Genomic DNA, 22,228 nt, shown 5'->3' on the forward strand with positions numbered 1-22,228 from the left:
AATCTTGTGTGCTTGTTTTGAAGAATCATTAAGATTAATGTCTACTAGGGCACCTTCATTGCTCTTGCCGAGATTGCCTAGAAGAGTAACATGCAGAATGAAAGGCCTTCGGTCAGCATACTAATATCCACTTCTGTTTAAGTATATTATTTTTGAATAGTCCTTATGAAAGCAACTAATTTATACCTCATTTTTGCTGTGTATGCAATTGTGAAGAAATGCTGTTTAAAGGTGTACTCAAAGTGTCTGTTCAGAGGGGCCTGATTTCCCGGTCTGTGAAAGGTAAGGGAACGGTTTCCCTTGATGTAGGGGGTTGGCATGAGGTGTAGGCTACACTGGTACTCGCTCCTCTGGGCATGGGCTTGCATCCTTTATCAACACAGGAGTGATGATCAAAATCCTAGGGATCTATACATGAGAAGGGGAGTTCTATTAAATTTTTTGTTCTGCTAGAAGTTTTGTTGCAGTTTATGTACTTACTTTTCACTAAGGGCTACAATGATTTGGAATATGAAATGGGTTGTGGCACAGTGAAATTGGAACCCTTGGTTTCTAGTTGTAAAATGTGTATAAACTGTAAAAAGCATGGGTCAGGGTAAAATAAAATCTTGTGCTAAGATTGTGTTCTGGTTCATTTTGAGAAAAGACTGAAAAATAGTTTTGTGATGGGTGGGTGTGTATGAACCTGATGCTAAAGTTAGACCATATCAACTGTAGTTTGAATTTAGAGTTGGAAAGGCCAGTTAATCTTGTGGTGTTGTGGCTTATTTAGGTACAAGAGACTGGTTTGTTTATAAATGCACTGCAGTGATGGGATTAAAGGTAATGTGAAATTTAGACTATTTTTCTCTATTGAAGTAGAACATTTCTGATCCAGTGGTGTCTGTAAGGGGCTGGTGCCCTGGGTGCTTGATCCCCCGCGGGTTTTGTGACCGACGGCTGTACCTTTCTCCCCACCTGTGAAGGAGGGGACAAGGGCCCGTTCCTGCGCTGGAAGGACTCAAAGCATTTGAGGGGCGGTGCCTCCGCCCCCTGCGGTGCTTGTCAAAGCGGGAATTGCCTAAAACTGTGAACGAGGATGTGAGTTGTCAATAGAGGCAGCGCAGGAACGACGCCGGGTGCCTGGCAGGGGGTTAATTAACCTCCCCGCTTGCGGATATGAAGGTGTCTGACGGCACCGCTTCTCGCTGCCGTGTGAAAGCCGGGGCTCCCGGGGGTGAGCCCGCCTCAAACAATGGGGTGCCCGGAGGCTGCGCTTCCTGCTGAGCGGCGGCAGGAAAAGGCCCTTTTCCTGCACATCCTGAGGACGCCGTTCCCGGTGCGAGGCGGCGGCAGCGCTTTATTTCCGGCAGCAGAAGGAAGACGCGCCGCCGGCCCCGCTCCCGCACCGCGTTCCCTTGGCGGGGGTGCTGCCCCCGGGCAGGTGCCGCTCGGCGCAGCCCCGGGCGGCCGCAGCCGGGCTGGCGGGCACCGACCCGGCTCCACCTGGCTGAAGAGCGCCAGGAGAGGCCAACCCGCTCCCCCCGCCCGCTTTCCGGCGAGCGGCGCCGCCGGCCCGGCCCGCGCCCTCCTTCCCCGGCGGCTTCGGCGCTCCCGCCGCCTCCAGGTGGGGCGGGTCCCGGCCGCCGCAGCCCTGTCCCCCCCGCGGTGGGGGCCGGGGTGTGGCGGTGCCGCCCGCCCCGCTCCCCGCGGGTGTGAAGGAGGGGCGCGGCGGCGGTGCCGCCCTCTCACGGCGGCCGCCTTTCCCCCGCGGAGCCTGGCGGGGCCGGGCCGTGGCGCTCCCCCCGGGACGGCCGCCAGCTGCCGCGGCGGCATGAGGATTAAGGCCGTCGGCGAGCGCGTAACGGGAGGAGCAGCCGGTCCCATGGGCCGCGGGGCTCCCCGGGGCCGACGGGTCTGAGCTGAGGTGAGGTGCCCGGCGTGGGCGAGCGGCGCCGGGGGCGGCTCGGCCGGGCGGGATGGGGCTCGCTCGGGGCTGGCAGCAGGTCCAACGCTGAGTCTAGTGCGGGCTGGACACTGGCACAGGCCCGGCACTGGGTGTCGGGCACCTTTCCGAAGTGACCGATCCTTAGCCAGGGTCCAGGGGATGGGTAGGGGGCAACAGCGTTTTGGGGGAGCCAGACACCGCAGCACAGGGTTTGGTTTGGGCTGGGGATGGGGTGCGCTGTGATCCACTCGGGATCGCCCCATGCCCTGGAATGCATGCCAAAGGGAAGGGGAGTTGCTTTCTTGTAGGGATCCGAGTACCCTGGCAGGTCAGAAACGCTCTGGGCTGTTGGAAGGTTCCTCTCATCGCTGTGAATGTTTCTCAAGAAGCAAGACTGTCTGCTGAGCAATCTTCCTTTTGCAGGACGTACGTAACTCAATTTTTCTCTCCCCCCACCAGGTTTGTGTACTTGAGAAGCCCAAAGCAGTTCTCCTCAAACCAAACAGGTAAAACTACTTGTATTGTAGGAATATTGCTAACGGCTTCAGTTGCTAGCAAGCATGTAAATTTTGGCAAATTATAATGCCAAAAAAGGATTTTTAAATACAGGCCATCCATTTTTTTTTTCTCAGGAAGTTTAATGGTTCAAAGCAGGGGTGTTTGTTGTTATTATCAGAAAGGTATCCAATCTGCTTTAGAGTATATATTTATGTGTGGGGCTCTAGTTACAATTTTATGTATATAGCTCAGTATTTAAAGTTTCTTTAACATTATGTTAGCTACTGAAAACAAGCATCTTGAAACAGACTTAAGTCTGACCATTTATTTATGACTGCATAGTTTTCCTTCAGCTAATGATTAGTTTCTTCCAAAGTGGGGAATGTATTATTTTTATACTTATTTTTAAACTAAAATTCTTCTTCTTCTCACCCCTCCCCCCCAACACTTCTACATTTTTATCCTACTGACTGGATGTTACATGCTCTATACTTAGTTTCCACATTTGAACTTTCAGGATCCCTTGGGATTCAGCTAAAGTAAACACACCCATTTTAGTTTGACTGTGAGTTGGGAGTACGTAATAACCCTCAATGACTAATGATTCAAAGATAATCCTGACGTTGTACAGTCTAGCCTCTTAGTGAAAGTTTACTTTTCATAGGAAAAAGAAATCACCCCAGAAATACAAGTACAAATTCTTTGAGTACGTGACTGACTTTGGCAAAATATTGTCTAGTATGCTTGAAATGTGCTATGCTGAATATATGATGTCTTTTTTTGTTGTTGTTTTTTTAATAAGTATAGAACTCACAGGTTGCCATGTTCATGTTGCTTGCATTTGGATTGCTGCTGCAAGAAATTCTGGCTAATTCCCAAGCTGAAAATCTTACTGAATTAAAAAACATTCCAGAAGAGCCATTATATAGCTACAAAGCTATCAACTTGCCAGATGAACATATTCCCTACTTTCTGCACAATAATCAGCATATTGCTGGCATCTGTAAGCAGGACTCTCGTTGCCCATATAAAGTAGGTCTCCTTGCTTGTTTGTTTGTTCACGTATAATGTTGGGGTGGTTTGTTCTGGGAGCCATGGCAGTTAAAGGTGGTGATGAATTGGTCTCCTTGCCAATTGGTTGGTTCCACTGAGAGTTGGAGTTGTTGCTTTTGAAATAGTTGTATGGGGCTTTTCCTGAATCTGAGGCTTTGACTAGACTGGATTTTTAACATACTGTTTTGCAAGATTTTTATCCTCCCTCTTTTAATTGTTACAGAGCTGAAACGATGATCTTAATCTTAATGACTCCGGCACATGCAAAAGGAGTTTGAACTCAGTAGAGTTAGTAGTTTCTAGGCCCGTGCTGCAGTACTTTTGCAGAAGTGCCAAGGGTATAGGCAAATCAACAAAATGCCGATTTAATCTTACCCTGTGGTTGCATATAATCTTACCCTGTGGTTGCACTGTCCTTTGTGCGATCGTAGCTCTTTTACCTATTCTTATATCCATCAGCGATGTGAAAAGTTTGGAATCCTACTCACTGGGTCAGGAAAAGTGGTTGTCCCAGAACAGACATATTAAAGACAAGGATAGTGTTGCTGTGCATGTGTCTTTGGAGCCTCTGTTGTGCATAAAGACTTCGGGTGTTTTTTCTTAAACTCCATTAGAAAACAGACCAAAACAAAAGTAATTTATGTGAGATTTATTACCAAAAGGTAGTTTATAAGCTAACAACTAACTTAAGGCATTTCCCATTTTACAGTTGCATAACTTGATTCAGTTATTCTGTGTTACAGAAATACTTGAAGAAACTAAAATCCTGCTGGGGTTATGAGAAATCTTGCAAATCAGATTACAGGTTCAGTTACCCAGTGTGTGATTATGTTGAAACTGGATGGTAAGTGTCATGTTATGTGTGTAAAATACAGTATATTAAAAAAAGAATATAGTGCTCACTTTCATATTAGCTTGAAGTTAACATTATTGTGATGTATAGAGTTTAAAGGATGATTTTTTTGTGGAAATATGTGTGCGTCTATATATGTGTGTATTTACATGTGATGTTTTTCAAGATGATTTTAAGAATTTAACTTTTTAAGGAAGAAAATACTGTTTGAAATACTTTCTGACACAATGTTTTCATTATTCTGATTTAGCCTTGAATTCAGATTCCTAAAATAACTCTGGATTTCCTTTCTTAGCTTTAAAAGCAGAGGAAAAATGTGAAAAAAAAATTACATCCTTTTACGGAAGAATAGCTTTAAATTGTCATTGATACTTTCCCTTACATGCAGCTGATAAGTTGCTTCCTGTTTTGCATCTTAAATGTGAACAAAGTGACCAACTGGCTCTTCTTTTCCACTTTTAGTGGAAAAAAATATCTGTTAAAGTTATTACTGGAATTGAGCAATAGGCCTTGATTTTTTTCCCTCTCTCCTTCATACATCAGGGCAAGTGACATTGAGACAGCCCAAGAGATATTCTGGAAACAAGCTGACTTTGGTTACATTCGAGAGAGGCTCAATGAAATGAAAACCCATTGCAAGCCTGCAGCAACGGTAGGTATTTTTGATAGATGTGATAGTTTTCACTATTTTCAAACATAATTTTTGTTGCTGACAAGATCCTACTCTTTCCTAACAGGGAGATTCATCTCTGACCTGTTCTCAGTACCTTCAGCACTGCAGAGCAACAAACTTGTACATTGATTTACGAACTGTGAAGAGAAACCATGACAGGTCTCTGATTTGCTTGTTATGTAGTAAAACCAAGGGACGGCAGGGAAAAGGACTCCAGAATTTGTTTAACAAAGCTGGTGTGCTTGTTGCCGTGGGCTTTACTGCTGATCAGGGACTTGTTGCTGAAGGTCCTGTTGAGATCTACACCTTGTGTTTGCTGCTGCTGTCAGCAGTACAGGTTATTTAAAAACCTAAGCTCCTACTTTTATGGAATGATAATGGGTGATTGAAATCCTGCTTTCTGATGGAAGAGAAGACGACTTTTCTGTGTCTTCACTCACCTCCTTTCTTGATCAGGTGATGTGCAAAGTAGAACTGGTTTTGTATGAGGCACTGAGAGGACCTTTCCTATAGCAGGTGCCTTTATACCAGAACCAGGAATTACATTTTTAGATACAGTGAGACTGAAGAGAGATTTGAACATGAATCTCTTCCATCTCAAATTAAAATACTGCATATTGGAAAACAGGGTAAAAAACTCCATACCACTGATACTGGCATCACTGATTTTTCCTTCTGCCTTATCTTTGAAGTCAGTGTCTTGGGTACATGACTTGAAAAGAGCTGGTTCATGCTTCTGTTGCTGATACCCTTCACAACAGGTTTTCTCATCTTCTCAGCCTATCCTAAAAGATAATTTAGACAGAGCTTTTAGTTGGCAGTTCATTTTCATGCAACTCCTTCTTGCACCTAACTCTTCGTATGCTGTATAAAATTCCTAGTTTACTAATTGGGTTATGAAATCTGAGGTGATTTTCAGTGAGAAATTGTTATTAAAAACAAATAAAAAACCCAATTAATGCTACTCCTGAAAGTAATCATGTACCAAATCTGATTAAATTTCTCATTTGAGTATGTGAAAATGATTCTTAATAACATTTCTGGGTGAATTAGTGCTGTTTTCTAAATTGAACTCCAAGGACACCACTATCTTTATTGGGGAATTGTGGAAAATGCTTGATTTATGCAGAAGAAAATACTCAAGTGTTAAATATGTGTGAGGTACCTTTCTAAATTGAGACTAACTAGCGCTGATTTGAGTGTGTAACTGAGATTGCAGAGCACTTGTAACACTGTTGCACAAAAGCTGATAGACTTTTACTAATTTGCATTAGATTCAAAGAAGACTTCTTGCAGAAGGGAGAAATTGGAGGTCATTGCACGCTCGATGTTCAAGCATTTTTGGCTGAAGGTCAACGCAAGAGCCCTCTGCAGTCTTGGTAAGAATCATCTGTCAAGGCTGCTTCCAAGTTCACTTACTAATATATGAATATATATATATTATATTGCCACTTGCAGCTCTGTGGGGGGGATTTAATACTGAGGAAATAGTTGCTCCTTTGTAAGGTCAATTTGAGAGTTCATATAGGGTACGCCTGGTAATTACATCTATGTAGAATGTTCTCAATTACGCCATGTGTAATTGTGTCATGCCTAATTTACTGCAGCAAAAGATCTGAAAATGTCTTGTAATTTGAAGTTCTAACCTTCAGATGTTCTCTGGACAGGGTGCTGGTTGTACACCTGATCTGCTTCTAGAAGGAGACAATTGTTTTGTTGTGAAGTGCCTTGAAGTTTGTACTTGTGTCGTAGTTAACACAGTCCTTGGCGATGCTGGGGCTAATGCAACACCTGATCTGGGTATTTATTCGCACGATGTTCCCAGGGGAGCCTGTGTCTGGAATGGGAAATGGGCAACAGTCTGCAGGCCAAGTGGGAAGTGCAAAGGGTGCTTAGCAGTAGCTGGTTAAGTATCATGGATTGTATGTTAGCACTTCAGAGCTGCTTTGCTGGTTAACTGATGAAGCATGAAGGAACTGGAGACATCAAGATACATATAAGAACTCATTTTTATGCTTTTCTCGTATTTTTTTTTTCCTCATTTTGCATTGGTGGTCGGTTTCAGTTAAGAGGAGCTGAGAGGAGGAAAAGACTTTTCTTCTCTACCTGCTATTGTCATCTCAACTGCTCATCCTTGTTGAGATCCAGGAATAACAAATATTGCATCTCCATTCATTATTCCGACCAAAGCATGAAGATCTTGCTGAAGTGTCTTTGCCAATGCGGATCAGGTTGGAGAGACCCACAGATCTTGGCTCTAAGGCTCTTTGTTACATCTCTGCTGCCTTGATTTGTAGATCAAAGGTGCTGCTCCCTCCTGAGATCAAAGGCAGTGTTTAACCTCTTGAAGCTCATAACCTGAAGAACCTTCCATTACAATTTCAAATCATTTTAATTGTCAAACTCTATCAGTTTTCAGCATTCCTATTAAATCAAATGGACTGGATGAACAGTTCTGAAATCTTAGATGTATGAAGTACATTTGTTTAAGTGTGTTAATGACAAAGCATGTTCTGTGTGATTGAATCTTCATAGGTTTGCAGAACTCCAGACATTTACTGCATTAGACTTCAAGCCCCTAGAAGATCAGAAGTGTGATGTTGTTATTGAAAAGCCAACATACTTCATGAAATTAGATGCAGGTAATTGGTGTTGTTAGTGTTTTTTATCCTCCAGGACTGCAGTAAAAAGACCTCATATACAACTTGCCCAACTACATTATGCCTTTGTTATTGTCAAGTTTGCTTATAATATATTTTTATTTTTGAAAAATCATATGAATTTTAAAGTCCTTTTTTTCTGTAGTTCCATTTATGAAGCTGGAAACTCAGATTTTAAAACTCTTACATTTTGTCACAGGTAATAAATAAATGAATAAAACTCCTGCCACTTGTTTTGCACAGTCCTTGACTCTCCACTGTGTTTTGACAGAGTCTTTGTGCCAAATACTTTTCTGTATAGACTCTTTGATTTTGACTGTGTTTCTGGATGACAGTTTTCATACCATAAAGCACAAGACATAGGTGTGTACGTGTGTTGTGGTATGTATTCAGTAGTTGAGGATTCTCTGTCCATTGGGAGAAGAAGCAGTATTCAAAGACAAAGCTCAAGGGAATAAGTTTCATTAGTTGATTAAAATATGTCCCCTCGCCCATCCCAGAAAAGCCAAAATGCACAAAACTAAATACAGACCTTTTTTAATCTTAAAGTTTCAAGTTTAGGTGGAAAGCCACAGGAAGAAGTTGGCTATGTCAGTACAGAGAGCTCTGGTGAATGCTGTGCAACGCTCGGCCAAAATCCTTGAGAGGGGCAGCACCCAAGCCAGTGGTTTCTGATGTTTTTGGAAGTTCACCAGCCTTTTTGTTCATGCAGCATATTTTGTAAACAAATTTTAATGAAGTGGGGGTGTTCAAGTTGTAGACATGCAGAGAAGCTGCTGTGGGGTAAGCGATGGTTTAAACTGCATAGTTGTCTGCTGTGTTCTGACCCTGCGACAAACTGTGAACTGGATTGTCCCTCTTCCCCTGCAGGCTCCTGAATGGTGGGAGCGTTGCTTTGCTGTCACTTTGTACCTTTGAGAGGGGTGGTCTGTCTGTGGCTCAGGAGGTGATTTTGTCCAGCCCTTCGTTTTAAGGGAAGCAGGGGAAAAGTGCTGTTTGAGCAGCATGAGAGGCACAGCAGCCAGTTCCTATCATGGCAGCTCTTCTTGGTCAGAGGCTTAGAAATAAGGACTGTGTGCACATGGTTCCAAGCCTGGGATCTGGTCTTCACCAGCAAGGAGACTGGACTATGTTAGCTCCTTTGTTTCATGGTAGATTTTTATGCACCATGGTCTTAAGGTATTAGATTAAGAAACCAAGAATGAACAAGAATGCTTGGAGAGAAAACCTGAGGAATTGGGCTTTGGCTCGTGTAAAAGTACAAGTTCTGTCTTGTAGTCCTGCAGACAGAGCTTCTCTCAACCCTAATAAAGCAGAATTAAGATCAGTGCCAAAGGCCTGGGTTTAGTGTTTCCTTTATGTCTAACTAGCTATTGTTAAAGCAGTAGTTTTGTTCATATACCTCTGAAAGCAGCTGCAGACTGTAATGAGAAGTAGCATGTGAAACTTATCTTTTTCTTATGCTGTCTTTTGACCACTCTTCTAATTTCTCTGACCTCTTTAAAAACACGTTTTACTTCAAATTTCTTACCTTGGTTGCTAAAGGTTTGCTTTTTTAGGGTATCTAAGAAGCATTCAGTCAGAAGCAAGGGAAAACTAGTATAAGATGCAGGATACTATTAATGAAAAAAAAAGCCTGAACCAATAAAGAGTGAGTAATGTATTTTGCTAACAATTCTTTCTTTCTCAGGTGTTAATATGTACCATCACTTCTGTGATTTCGTCAATCTTTATATTACGCAGCATATTAATAATTCCTTCAGCACTGATGTCAACATAGTCATGTGGGATACTGTAAGTCTGTTGTGCTTTTAACCTATTTGTAAAGGGTTGTATTTCTGCTTCATAGAGACCCTGAAGCTTTTGGTAGACAATACATAGCTTTCTTGTGGGCTTAGCCATGTGGAACCGATAAGTTTTTGGATGTTGTTAATACAGCTGCATGAACAATAGTTAGGTAACAGACTTTTGACAATAAGCCACGTGCTGTTTGAACATAGCTCATCTTTTGCTAGTACATAATTATGCTTTTTTTGGTGTGACCCCAAAAATAACATTATTTGTTTTTCTAATATGTGGCATTTGTACATTTCATGCTGTTTTCTGTAGACTTCTTTTCCTCTGAGAATATTGGAGTAGATTTACTCAAAACTATCCTATATTTAAAAAGAAATGCAGCCTCGCATCTTTTGAAGTCAGTAATGTGCAGCCTGTAATAAGGAAAACAACTAAATGAAATTCGTATACGTATCAAAACAGAGTTAAATACTTAATTCCTTTAAGTAGTCTTGCAGTTACGTCTCTCAATCGCCTCTTAGAATGCCACGATGACATATAAAGCAATTTTTAACGTGGGGCTATTTCTGCGGTACTGCTGAGTTGAAACCATGACTGTTTTTAAGAGTAATATTATTTTTTCTGGCCAGTATTCAAGTTGTGTAGGAGAATGTTAAAAACAACGAAAAACTAATCAATTTGTAGCATGCCAGGTAACATGTATAATCAAGTCCAGAAATAACACCATCCTTGACTACAATATTGTCCCGTGTCTGTCTCATTCTCATAAAATCCTGGGTTCTCTTTCTGAGTATTTACTGTAAGGACAACTTATATTCGATAGAGAGCTGCAAATATCTCCTGTTAATTATTTGATAAGAAACCTCTTTGGTGAGACCCTTTTTTCTAGTTGTCTTGTATTTTGAAAGCTAAACTAGTGCACCTGCTAGATCAGCAAGTTTTCTAGATGTTATACAGGGACCTGTTAATCTGGCTCTGTTGACTTTCTGAAAAGATCAAATGTGTCAGACAGCCCTGTAAATTCTTTTGAAAAGCAACTCTTTTTCTTATATCACGTTGTTGAATCAAATAACTTTCAAATGTACCATGCAAAGTATGTACTGTCATGGTACTATCATTTTAAATGTCTTAACTGCTCAGTCTGCTTGAGTTCCTTACCGTGAACAACCAGATGATGGCATCAACTAACTCCTGATGAACTGTCTACACCGCTTGAAAGATGGACTTGAGCTTATTCTTCATTCTCTTTTATTTTTTCTTGATGTAATTAGATTTGGCCATACTTTCTAGCTACTGTAGAATCAGTGCACTGTTCTTATTAAACAATAATGTTTGTAAATGTAGGTTAAACAAAGCAGAAAATTAGTAGGAAGTCCTCTGGTTGTTGATTTGTAGACTGTAAATACAGGAAAGAAATGTTTATAAAGCACTTCTAAGAAGAGCAGATAGAGTATAAAAGTAATACTTACAGCTTTGAAGATCAGTTCTCTTCTTCTAATCTGAAAGAGCAGTTCTTGTGACAGAGATGGCCAGAAAGCAGTGTGGATTCTACAATTCATTAAAACTTAATGGCAGAAGAAGAGGAAGGCAGCATCTCTTCAACTGAAGGAAATCTGGCACCCTTTAAAATTTTTTACATTTAACTACATGTCTGTTCTCTTCTGCAGTTATTTGTAGTCTTATTCTCAAACTTGTTGTTGGGAATATTTCCACATAACTTTCCAAGCAGCCTGAACCAGCTCCAGAGTTGAAAGGAAGCTTTAAGCAAGAATTGGTACCAGGGCTACTGAGGACATATTTAGTTGCATTCGAAGAGCCAGAGGTGGTGACTTGTAGCCCTCAGATGTGTAGGAAATATTACAAATTTGAAGGCAAGAGCCCTTGCTGCTGGGTAAATGTTGTAGGGAGTAGACGGGTCTTAAAGGGTTCCACAGAGCATTTATACTGCCCTTCAGAGAAACTTCTTGATATAAAAGCTTGTCAAAGTAATGCAAAACATAGTTTCCTGGCTGTTTCTTCCATCAAATCAGATCATTGCCTTCAATTTGTGATATAAGTGACCATCCCAAAACAGAGGCAAATGTGAAACAGGCTGGTTGTGACTTTTTACTTCCAACATTACTGTTGCACTTGAATTCCCAGGTGTTTTTTTTAGTCTCAGGAGTCAAGGTTCATGCCTTCTACCATCTCTGTGTTTTTGTTACTTCATATTTAACTTGGGTTCTGTTGTCTCTGGGGAAAGTCATAGGTAGTACTTGGTTCCAACTCAGAAATTCTAATCTGTTACTGAAGGAGTTGTCTAGATTGCTGATGTATAGAACCGTTTTATTAAAAATTTACTACTTGACAGGTAACTTGAGTTAACTGCCATTGTAAAGGTAGGGTTTGTGTGTGTTCTGTGCTAGGCTGTCCCATGGTGGGGATGCACATATTAACTGTATGTTAAAACTGATGTACAGAACTTGTAAATCATTAAGAGAGTTTTATGTGTTTGTGTAATCATTATGCCCTTGTGTTTTTTCCTTTCCTCCTAGAGCTCATATGGCTATGGTGACCTGTTCACTGAGACATGGAAGGCATTTACTGATTATGAAATAATACACTTGAAAACCTTTGACTCTAAAAGGGTATGGAATTTTATATTTTGTTTTAATTCATAGTCACTATGTAGCAAATATGCCAGTTTCTCAAGTTTGTGGATGTGGGTGTTTCAGAGGAAAGCATTAATACTTTCCATGCATATTTAATTTGTGTAATATGAGTACTCTACCTCACAAATGAGACAGAGCTGTAACCTGATTCTGTGGCATGTCTGTGCTTTGTATAGATGGGCCTAACTTTTGTGTCATCTGGGAGGTGGTATTTGTATATTGGTTTTACTTCTGCAGGACCCATTACTGAAATTAAGGGTTTTCAAATGGTGCTGTCTTTCTAGTATCCTGATTCCTACTGAGGTGTTTATCTTCCCCTGCAACTGTTAGTATACCTGCTGCTTATCATTAAAAAAAAAATTCTACTCTCACCAAAAATTTACCCATTCATTCAGAGCTCATTTTGGTCTTTTAAATCCCTTAAAACCTGTCTTAAGGTCTCTACTCTCTAACTGGTTTCTTCTATTTAGTTCATGTTTGTTCTGTTTTGGGGGTGGTTTCTTTACCTCTTCCCACACTTGCATCTGTAACATCTTTAGTGACAGCTCTTCTGGGATCAGGATTGTCTTTGTTCTATTCATTTGCACAGTGAAGGAAGTGAGGATGTTCTTGACAGGAACGTGTAATTGCGAGCTCAGTGTAAGCCGTGATCCCACTGAATGAGCAGGGGCTGTGCCAGCAGAAGGTAGCAGTGCAGTGTAACTTCTTGTGATCTTCCTTTGCAGGTATGCTTTAAAGAAGCAGTCTTCTCATTACTGCCTCGGATGCGATACGGCTTGTTTTATAACACACCATTGGTGAGTCCTTTTTATCCATCCACCGTGTTAACTAGATGTGTGTGTGACAGTATAGAATCTGAGCTAATGAATCTCTCCAACAGCTGCATTATCATGAAATGTACTGCCCTGAAAGCCTATGCAACTCCTGGTGAAGTGATCTTCCCTAAAGATCAGGCTTTTGAAGTTACTTTAGCTGGTTGATAATAACTGGTTGTGTGTGATCTTGTATGTCACAGCTCATGAGATGCATTTTATTCCTCTTTAATGGCTGGGCACTGGGAACTTACTGGTATTTTTGCAGAGCACAAGAGCTTGTACACTGACAGACTTTCCTGGAGATATTAGCTCATGTGTTCAGGCTGTAACACTGTAGTGAGAGTTCTTTTTCTTTCTAAATGAACGTACCGCTTGTGTTGCAGTGAATAGTGACATGTTTAGCGCAGTGCATGATACTGGGCTTTTGTTCCACAAGAATGGCAAAAGACTTGACCACAAAGAGAGGTTTTCTGAGCAAAATAACTTTTTCATATTAATGATTTTTTCTTTTAAATTTCAGATCTCAGGCTGTCACAGTACAGGGCTATTTAGAGCATTTTCTCAGCATGTGTTGCACAGATTAAATATCACACAAGAAGGACCCAAGGTATGATAACTGAATAATAAAGCTGTAATATGGAGCTGATGACTCTTACCAGAGAAACAGCATTAGCAAGCTGGACCCAGCGAGACATAATGGCATATCACGCACTTTTTTTCCTTTAGTGTGATGCTCGGAATCTTTTTTCCAGTAAGTCAGCCTGCTCTTTAAAGGCCTTCAGCAAACATTTCTGTATGTTTGTGACAGTTGCCCTCATGTCTTATTTTCATAGGACAGACTTTAGAACATCCTATTTCTGACCCTGGGATCTCTTCCCCAGCTCTGTTCTCTGTGCTCAAGGCTTTTGTGTCCTTCCTAGTTAAGGAAGATACGTGGTGCGTGGTCAGTTGTGGAGCAGCTGGCAAGGTGCTGTCCTTGGCTCCAGCAGAGCGGGTCTCACAGAGCAATGCAGTGAGTGTGCTCTTTATCGATCCTCAGAGCTGCTGCTGAGCTCAGAGCAGAGGAGGAAATGATTGAATTTGGTCCTTCCGATCCCTGCCTGGTACCATCTGACCCTGGGCTTCTCTCTTCTACACACTGGTAGTTTTTGCAAATTGTTGCAATGGCTGCGCTGATGGATAAGGCAGTTCTGGGCTTCTTGAAGTATTTGCTAGAGAGTAGCCTACATATTATCGCTGAGGGGCACACATTCAAAGCACCGCACAGGCATTTAGTTATGCTTCTCCTGCTGACACTAATGGGAGTCATGCAGTTAAATCTCTTTATTTCATTTGGAACACACCCCTGTGAGTCCAATTAATTTAAAGAGGTAAAAGGAGGAACTGTTATAGAAGTAAAATATTTTTTTCCAAGCCACCCTGAAAGCTGCTTTCAAAAACTGCCATATAATGTGTAATACAAAGGCTCTTTTATACTGAATTAAATAAATCTTTCAGAAAATGTTTTATACTTTGTTAATAGTCAGACTTTCACAAAGTTTTTGACACTTTTAATCTGTTGGAAAATATGATACGAATTTTGAGGTGGTTACATCATCTGTTACATGGGGAAGGAACATATTTAATTGCCCAAATAATTGCCAAAAGTAAATATGGAAGCATTTGAGGTTTGTTTAGTGAGGCCTGTCTCATAGCTAATACACTGCTGCTTCTTTCTTTTCAGGATGGAAAAATTCGAGTCACAATACTTGCACGTAGTACAGATTACCGGAAAATATTAAACCAGAATGAGGTATGGTCCTTTTTATTTTTAACACAAATTTGTCAGGACTTTAATTTTGCTCATTGGATTGATTTTTTTTTTTTAATTTTTTTTTTTTGGGTACAGCAATGACATCTATCTGCTGACAAATCTTGGACAAATGTGTTCAGTTCTAATATAAATTTCTTCGCATATGTCTTTTAACCGGTCTCTGTGTCTGTACACTACACACTGAACCTTGCTGTCCTTTTTAAATAGCCAGTGGAAGATGACAGATGTAATACTAAAAGTATTTCCTCTTAACAAACAGACACTACAGAGCTTCTGATAAAATCAGTTTTTTGCTTTCAGATTATCTCATTTATTTCTAGCATCCCCAGTGTTGAAGACTAACAAAAACCTCTGTTATACTTGCAGATTAAAATGCATAAGCTATTGTGTCTGAGTATGTGCATTCAAAACTTAATGAATTTTCATATTGATTCATGTTTTTAAATCGTGCAACTTAGCGGAACTACGGTGTGGCTTCTCTTGTGGTAAAATGACAATATCTAATGTTTTCATACTGATGTTCATTTTTAGCTGCTCGTGCCTGACAAAAATGAGTTTGCATTATCAGCCTCACCTTATGTAGGGAGAAACCGAGGCCTGTTTGATGCAGTAGCTCAGTGGCAGAATAGGCAGAGCTCAGATGGCTGATTTGTGCCTTTTCTGCGAGACTGTCCACAGCGCGTGCCTGCACTACTACATGTAGTGTGTTTTCTGATAATGAACACATGGCAGAAAGGGAGAAGTTAATGTTATCTTTACTGTACTTTTGTAAAAGAAAATGCTTGGCTTCTTCTCCCTCTCCTGTTGGCTATGGGTTGGAGACTTGGAAAAAGCCCTTTTAGGATAGAAGCCCAGGCTTTAGCCTGGTTTCACTTCTCATTTGAGTAGGAATCTGACCTGGAAGGGTATTTTTGAAAATCCACCTAGCTACCAATTTGCTTCTTTAGGTGTTGGTATATCTTCTGGAAATCCAGCCACGTCTTCCCACTATTCCTGGCAAAACTCCTACTACTTTGAGTGGTTTAGGATTGAGTTGTGGAGCATGTGAAAGTCAACAGTAGCGTCTGTGAGAGGGCAGGAAATCTGAGTCTCCTCTCCAGGGTTTACTCTGCCAGGAATAACGTGTGTGGCTTGGATGGGAAGGCACAAAAGGAGGGGAACAGCTCCTTTATACAGTAGTAATAGCATGTTCTGTCTCACTCATTGTAATTCCTGGTGGGTGACAAGGAGTGTGTAAAATGATCAGGAGTGCAGGGGAGGAATTAATTGAAGGAGGACATCAAATAATTTTGTTTTTATTCTCTTCCTTAGCTTGTGAATGCTTTGAAAACAGTATCAACATTGAAGGTCAAAGTGGTAGACTACAAATACAAGTACGTAAGTTGATAGAAGAAACTAGTGTGATCTCACGCTGCCTATGGCTGGTGAAAGCTCTTTGCAGGCATAGCTATGTAAGCCCCAATGTCTGACCTTTGCAAATTCCAAGAACTGGTAAGAAAGGATGTTATTGAGGGGAGTGGTGGGTGAGCTAGTTAAGTGTTCCCATGCTACGATGCACTATGGATTTCCCCAGCTATCCTGCAGCATCACTGTTGTCATAGTTAGAAGCATTTCCCTGATGTCTGCCCTTACAGCAGTTTAAACTTTATTGTTGCGATTTAAGCCAGTTTCTTTATACTCGCTTCCAAATGATCAGAGAGGTTGTTATTCTCTTCCTTTCTGATTTATGAACTGTTTGTATGCAAGTGAAGCCTGTTGCACTTGCCCCGTTTCAGTTGTCTTTCTTCTCTTACAATTAAGTATCTTTAGTCCATTCTTTCCTTGTTTGCTCAGGGAACACCTGGTTATTTAAAGCTAATACTTTATTTGGAGCTTACAGTCAAAGGATTTGAGAAAGTGACAGTTCCAGGAGCTGAGAAAAGCCTGGTCTCCTAATTTCTGCTGGATGCCCTTTGTATAAGTTCACCTTGGGTATCCACATCTTTAGATGGGAATTATATGCTTCTACATTACATTAAAAACAATTAGGTCTTTTATGTAGTGGGTTTTTTTTGTTTGCTTGTGGGTTTTTTGTTTAGTGTTTTTTTTTTGTTTGTTTGGGGTTTTTGATTTTGTTTGTGTTGTTTGTTTGTTTTTAGAAGGAGATGCTGCTTTTTTTTTTTTAAGGCAAGTGAAAAATGCCCAAACTTGCAGAAACTTTAACTTGGAAAAAAAAAAAAGAAAATTTGTGGAACAGACTCTTGTGAAGTTTTGAAACCTGTCTGCCTTTCTTTTAATTCCATGCTGAGTTATTGCTGGCTGCAGCATTTGTGATTCTTGGAATTGTTCCTTGAAAGATCAATTCTCCTTTTCAGTATGCCCTTAAGTTAATTTTGCGCTTTCTACATGAAACTAATCCTTGCTGAGATGGATAGGCGTGCCAGATAACCATTTTTATTGTATTGTCTGCAGGGAACTTGAATTTTCAGAGCAACTGAGAATTACCCACAACTCTGATATATTCATTGGGATGCATGGAGCGGGACTTACCCATTTGCTCTTTCTGCCAGACTGGGCTGTTGTTTTTGAACTGTAAGTCTGTTTCTCTCTCCCTCTATTGTACACACAGCTCCTAATGTCTGTTCTTATGTGTTCATGAAGCACTGTCCATTGCTGGTATTTGACTGGGAATATTTGTCTTGCATTCTTGTCTAGACTTCATTTTTGGCAGTCTCTTCTGGGAACTGAAAGCGAGGAAGCTTTCATTATAAAATAACTATAGCTTACAGGTTTAACATGTGATTTCTTAAGATGCCATAGTATAAATAAAATGCAGCCAGGTCAACAATTGCTTGGGGAAAACTGCAAAAAAAAGAGCCTCACTGGTCAGATTCTACCTGGTGAGTCTGAGATCAAATGGCATTTTGGTGGTCCGGGAGAACTGGTGACATGAGGTGCAGTGTCCAGGGTGTTAAAGATCCCCCTGAAGGTTATTTCTATACTGCGTGCTGTGCTCAGGGTGTGAGCACTAGCTTGCTGGCCAAGCTGAGCCGTTTACCTAAATTTCTCTGGTAGCTTCCTTGTAAACTTATTTTATCACAAAGTGTGGTTGTTAATAGACACTCCAGTTCTACAGAATACTTCTCAGAAGAGCACTGAATTCTCTGTCCTGGGAGATTCTGCTTGAAGACCCTGCTGTGGAAAAGCTGTGGAGCTGGTGCTTTGCAGCATCATCTTGGCTTGAGGGTATTTTGTCCAATCTGTGGTACATACTGTGATACTGTGATCTCCAAATTAGTTCAGAAGCCCAGAGGTTTTTTACATGTCCAAGATCTGCTGTGACTGGACAGGGACATGTCTGACATGCAGGTGTGCCCCAGTGTCTCCTGGGCCACATGTTAAAAACAGAGGGTAGCCCTTGTTTTCAATGGATTAGAATTTGTCCATGGTTTTGGTGCCTTAGAACTGGACGACACATGTTTTGACCTGAAGATTTTTGGGTTTGCTTTTGGATTTTTTTTGTTTGTTTATTTCTTCCCTGTGTCACCCTGGTAAACACCATCTCGGTGGGTAAATGACTTTTTTCTGCCTGGCCCTAGATACAATTGTGAAGATGAACGTTGTTACCTGGATTTGGCAAGGCTGAGAGGCATTCACTACATCACTTGGCGAAAAAGGAATAAAGTGTTTCCTCAAGATCAGGTAATGATGGAACTGCTGGAAGGGTGCGGTGCTCTATGTGAAGCATTTAAAGGTTATCTTGCTTCAGCTATCAATGTTTCTAATCTTTGAAATAGGATTTTCATTTTTCAGACCAAATTAACTTCCCTGTTGAGATTAAGAAATCATTTGATATTAAGGGCTGAGGGAAGAAGAGGAATGAAATTAATTGGCCATTAATCCAAGCCATCTATAGCATTGCTGTTATGCAGTTACTTTGCTGACTCTCTTGCCTCAGAGCAGATCAGTGGATCAGAAATAATAATTTAAAATGGCAGATGCTTAATTTTTTTCTTGCTTTTTGAATGGAAGATGGGTTTTTTTTTTTCTGTCTAAAAGGTCTTATTTCATTTTTTCTAGGGACACCACCCAACACTGGGAGAACATCCAAAATTTACAAACTACTCCTTTGATGTGGAAGAATTTATGTACTTGGTGCTTCTGGCTGCAAATCATGTTTCACAGCATTCCAAGTGGCCATTTAGGGTAAAACATGATGAATTCTAAATTAGACTTCCGACTGAAATACTATTTTTAAATAACGCTCCATAAAAATACTGTAACAACATAAAGCAAAATGCTGGTGTGAAATATGTAAACCTCTGCGAGGGCAATAACCCATTATGAATTTGTCAAACCACTTTTAGCACCATACCTTATCTTTATAATACCGCGCTTTAATCCTGGGAGTTTTTGATATGTAAAAAATATTTTTTCAGAGCTATTTTTGTTTTTTGCACTGTATTTTTGCATTCCAAATTCATAAATCCTTCTCTTTGTACAAAGATGTGTCCATCCATTTCATATAAGATTATCTGGGGTAGATACTGATTTTGTGATAATTTATGTCTACTATTACGTGAGGAAATGCTGGAGGATGGAGTGTCACAGCCTGGCTTCCCAGTACAGTCTCTCTGGGAATGAAATAGGCCTGGCAGAGCTCCCTGGTTCCTCTTTTTAAGAAGCTGGATGCTATTATACGATAGTTCTGCACCTGTAAGTAAGTGTCTGAATAGGAATCACCTTCCCATTGCAAGACACTGCCCAGTATGTTATTTGCAGTTGCTTTTTGCAGTTGAGTTACATGCTGCAGTCATTCCAGGATGAGGGGTTAGTTCCTTGCCGTCACCATCCATGTCACTGCTGTGCTCATCCCTGTGTTGCTTCTAGGTTTTAAGACTTTTCTTTGTAAAATAGTGTTTGTGAGAATGAAGTGGTGAAGAAAGCTTTAACTTTTGTTGTTTGATCCAACAGACACTGCAGATTTCTTTTTCAAGTTTAGAAACGTTTTCATGTTAGAGAGCAGAATCTTATGGTTTTGCATTTAAATATAAACTTTGATGCTTCTCCCTGTAGTTTTAACTGCTAAAATATAACAGGTCTGCTCAGTAGGTTTAGTCAGTTTTCTATCTCAAAGCAGGTAAATCTTTTCCTAAGTGAATACGTCAAACTTCAGGTAATCTGGGTGTTTCCCGCTTTTTCACATGGAACAGCGCTCTGCAATGGAAAACCTGAGCAAATTGGAATAAAACTTGAGTCTTTTTGAGGATACTAAAGGGAATGGACTTCTAGATTTTCATGATGAATGATAAGATGTATAGGGCATCTTTCAGCTGCAGCTGAAAGGGAATCAAGTCATGAGGAACCTGATTTTTGGAATAATTAAGAGCGTCATCTGCTGATATTCTTTTCTCAAAATGTCTAAGTGTTGATCTAGAAAATTTTTGAAAATCCTTCCAAAGCCAGTAGCATAATTCACTGTTTCCAGTGAAGGAAATACTAAGCCAAAGCCGAGTTCTTTATAAAATTCGCTCTGAAGCTGATTGTTGGTGGTAGTGAGGGGAGGAAAAAAAAGGGAGTAGTTCTGTTGTCTTAAGTGGGGCCAGAAGGATGTGTGGAAGAATCAAGTTCAATGAGATAAAAACCAGAGTTCTATGTTACATTATGCATTTTTTTTTTAGGAATGTATTCCCTTGATAGACTTGCGGTATAATCACACAGTCTCCGTGGCTGGAAGCAGAGCATGCGTTTGTATGCAAAAGCAAGACAATTACAGTAAATACAAACATTTCACTGGTACAATTGTAGATATTATTGACTTCCATTCTCCAACAGTCATAGGCAATTTCGCAGAGTGTAGATACATTCACTGACCTGCCTATACTGGTAAAGATGAGTTACCGTAAGCATCATTTCCATATAGATCTCTCACGACCTTACGCAGTGCATAGGACAAGCTGGATACAGCTGGTACATAAGATAAATTAAGGTATCTGGTGCAATTCTTGGCATAGTGTATTGTTTTACTGATGGATAAAACTGTTTAACTTTGAAGAACTATAGAAACAAAATTGGACTTCTTGACATGAAAAAAAAAACAAAGCCCTTGAGAAACACCATTTCCTGTGTTTGTGTGTGTGGTTGGTATTTTTTTACCTTGTGGGATTGTTAAACAAAAAATGTTTAAAACTTAAGTCAGGAAAATGTCTGAGTTTGAATGAAACCAACTCAAAATAAAGACAACGTTTAACTATGAACTGTGCACAGATAAGTGATTTTTTTAAAAAATAAAAAAAGCTTTTTACTTAAAAAAAAAGTGTAATATATTTGGTTTGCCAGATTTTAGAGGCAAATATTTTAAATAGTGTTAATTGCATAGAGTCATGTGTCTCTGCTTTTTCCTGCCATGTCAGCCTGATATTCTGAGGTCCAATCAGTCATATTTATGCATCTGGGAATCATTTCGAGCTAACGCTGTTGTCTTGCACTGGTGGCTTTGTTGCCTGGTATTTTAAGATTGGTTTGTGGAAAACACTTGTGTATGTTTAACCTTCTGCGCTGCAGATGATGCTGTTGAAGCCGGTGTGTGAATGTTGGCGGGTGCTTGAGTCTGTCCAGGAGCAGCCGATGAGAAGCTGCTCTGTTAGGACTCAGGAGAGCAAGCAGTTGAACATACACCTGAGTGTGTGGGGAGAGGCTGTGGGGACTTAATCCAACGGTAAATATCCTGCCAACATTCAGCAAATTTGAGTGCAGCTTTGGCTAGTTGATGACCAAGATATTCTTCGGCCTTTAATGGCTTAATATTACTGGGATGCAAATACTATTTTGGTTGATTAGCTTTACAAATAGTCGCAAAATTATCTTGGCAGTAGAAGGAGATTAATGGGATTTTGCCAATAAATCCTGAGAGAGAATTTGGGTAAGAGCAAAGATCTGGCTCATGACTTTCTTGAAGAGGGTCTGGGCCATCTCAGTCTGCCTGGAAATCGGTATTTGAGGGAATTAATGAGACTTTTGGGCCACTTTTTCTTTAGGCAGGGTATAGCTCTGGATTATGTTTTCCTAAACAGACTATGAGTCTTGTTCCTTGCTACTTCTGGTTTTGTTTGTTTGTTTTGTCTCCAGTTTGCTGAAGTTTAGAGTCTGTTTAACTGGCACATTAGCATCAGTGTGATGAATTTAGTTCTGGGGCTTAATGAACGTGGCCAATCCTGAATAATTACAGGATTGCTTTTGTTTCATGTACAATGTAAACTGAGAGTTGGATTTGAAATAAAGAATAATTTATGGATGCATATGGTGTCGTTCCTTTTTACTTCAGAAGTCTTGAAGAGGTATTTTCAATATTTCTTTGTGAAGTTCTCTGGAAATTGGGTGGGTGTGAGAAATGCTTTGTAATGGGGAGGTGGCAAATCAGGATTATTAATTTTAAGAGTCCAGTTATCAATATTAAGGTGATAAATTTTTAAAAGCAACTAGTAATGGAATTGCTTAATTTTGGTTGTT

The 22,228-nt window shown here is 40.4% G+C and overlaps 1 protein-coding gene across 3 annotated transcripts; it reads left to right on the top strand.

The window, feature by feature from the left end:
* The first annotated feature begins 1,389 nt into the window (after positions 1 to 1,389).
* On the top strand, positions 1,390 to 22,017 carry EOGT (EGF domain specific O-linked N-acetylglucosamine transferase). 3 transcript variants are annotated; one of them, XM_082060378.1, is made up of 17 exons: positions 1,392 to 1,906; positions 2,387 to 2,433; positions 3,228 to 3,457; positions 4,222 to 4,322; positions 4,875 to 4,983; positions 5,069 to 5,163; positions 6,279 to 6,383; positions 7,540 to 7,646; positions 9,355 to 9,458; positions 11,996 to 12,088; positions 12,838 to 12,909; positions 13,448 to 13,534; positions 14,651 to 14,719; positions 16,052 to 16,113; positions 17,192 to 17,311; positions 18,319 to 18,421; positions 18,800 to 22,017. In XM_082060378.1, exons 3-17 carry the CDS (start codon positions 3,248 to 3,250, stop codon positions 18,944 to 18,946), a joined length of 1,584 nt encoding a protein of 527 aa, XP_081916504.1. In that variant the 5' UTR covers positions 1,392 to 1,906; positions 2,387 to 2,433; positions 3,228 to 3,247; the 3' UTR covers positions 18,947 to 22,017. The 3 variants fall into 3 exon arrangements, with proteins under 3 accessions (XP_081916505.1, XP_081916504.1, XP_081916503.1); XM_082060377.1 differs by having other exon boundaries at positions 3,233 to 3,457; XM_082060379.1 differs by lacking the exon at positions 13,448 to 13,534 and having other exon boundaries at positions 1,390 to 1,906; positions 3,233 to 3,457.
* Positions 22,018 to 22,228: the final 211 nt, after the last annotated feature.

This window comes from Streptopelia decaocto (genome assembly GCF_964273445.1).
Source record: "Streptopelia decaocto genome assembly, chromosome: 8".
NCBI classification, from domain to species: domain Eukaryota; kingdom Metazoa; phylum Chordata; class Aves; order Columbiformes; family Columbidae; genus Streptopelia; species Streptopelia decaocto.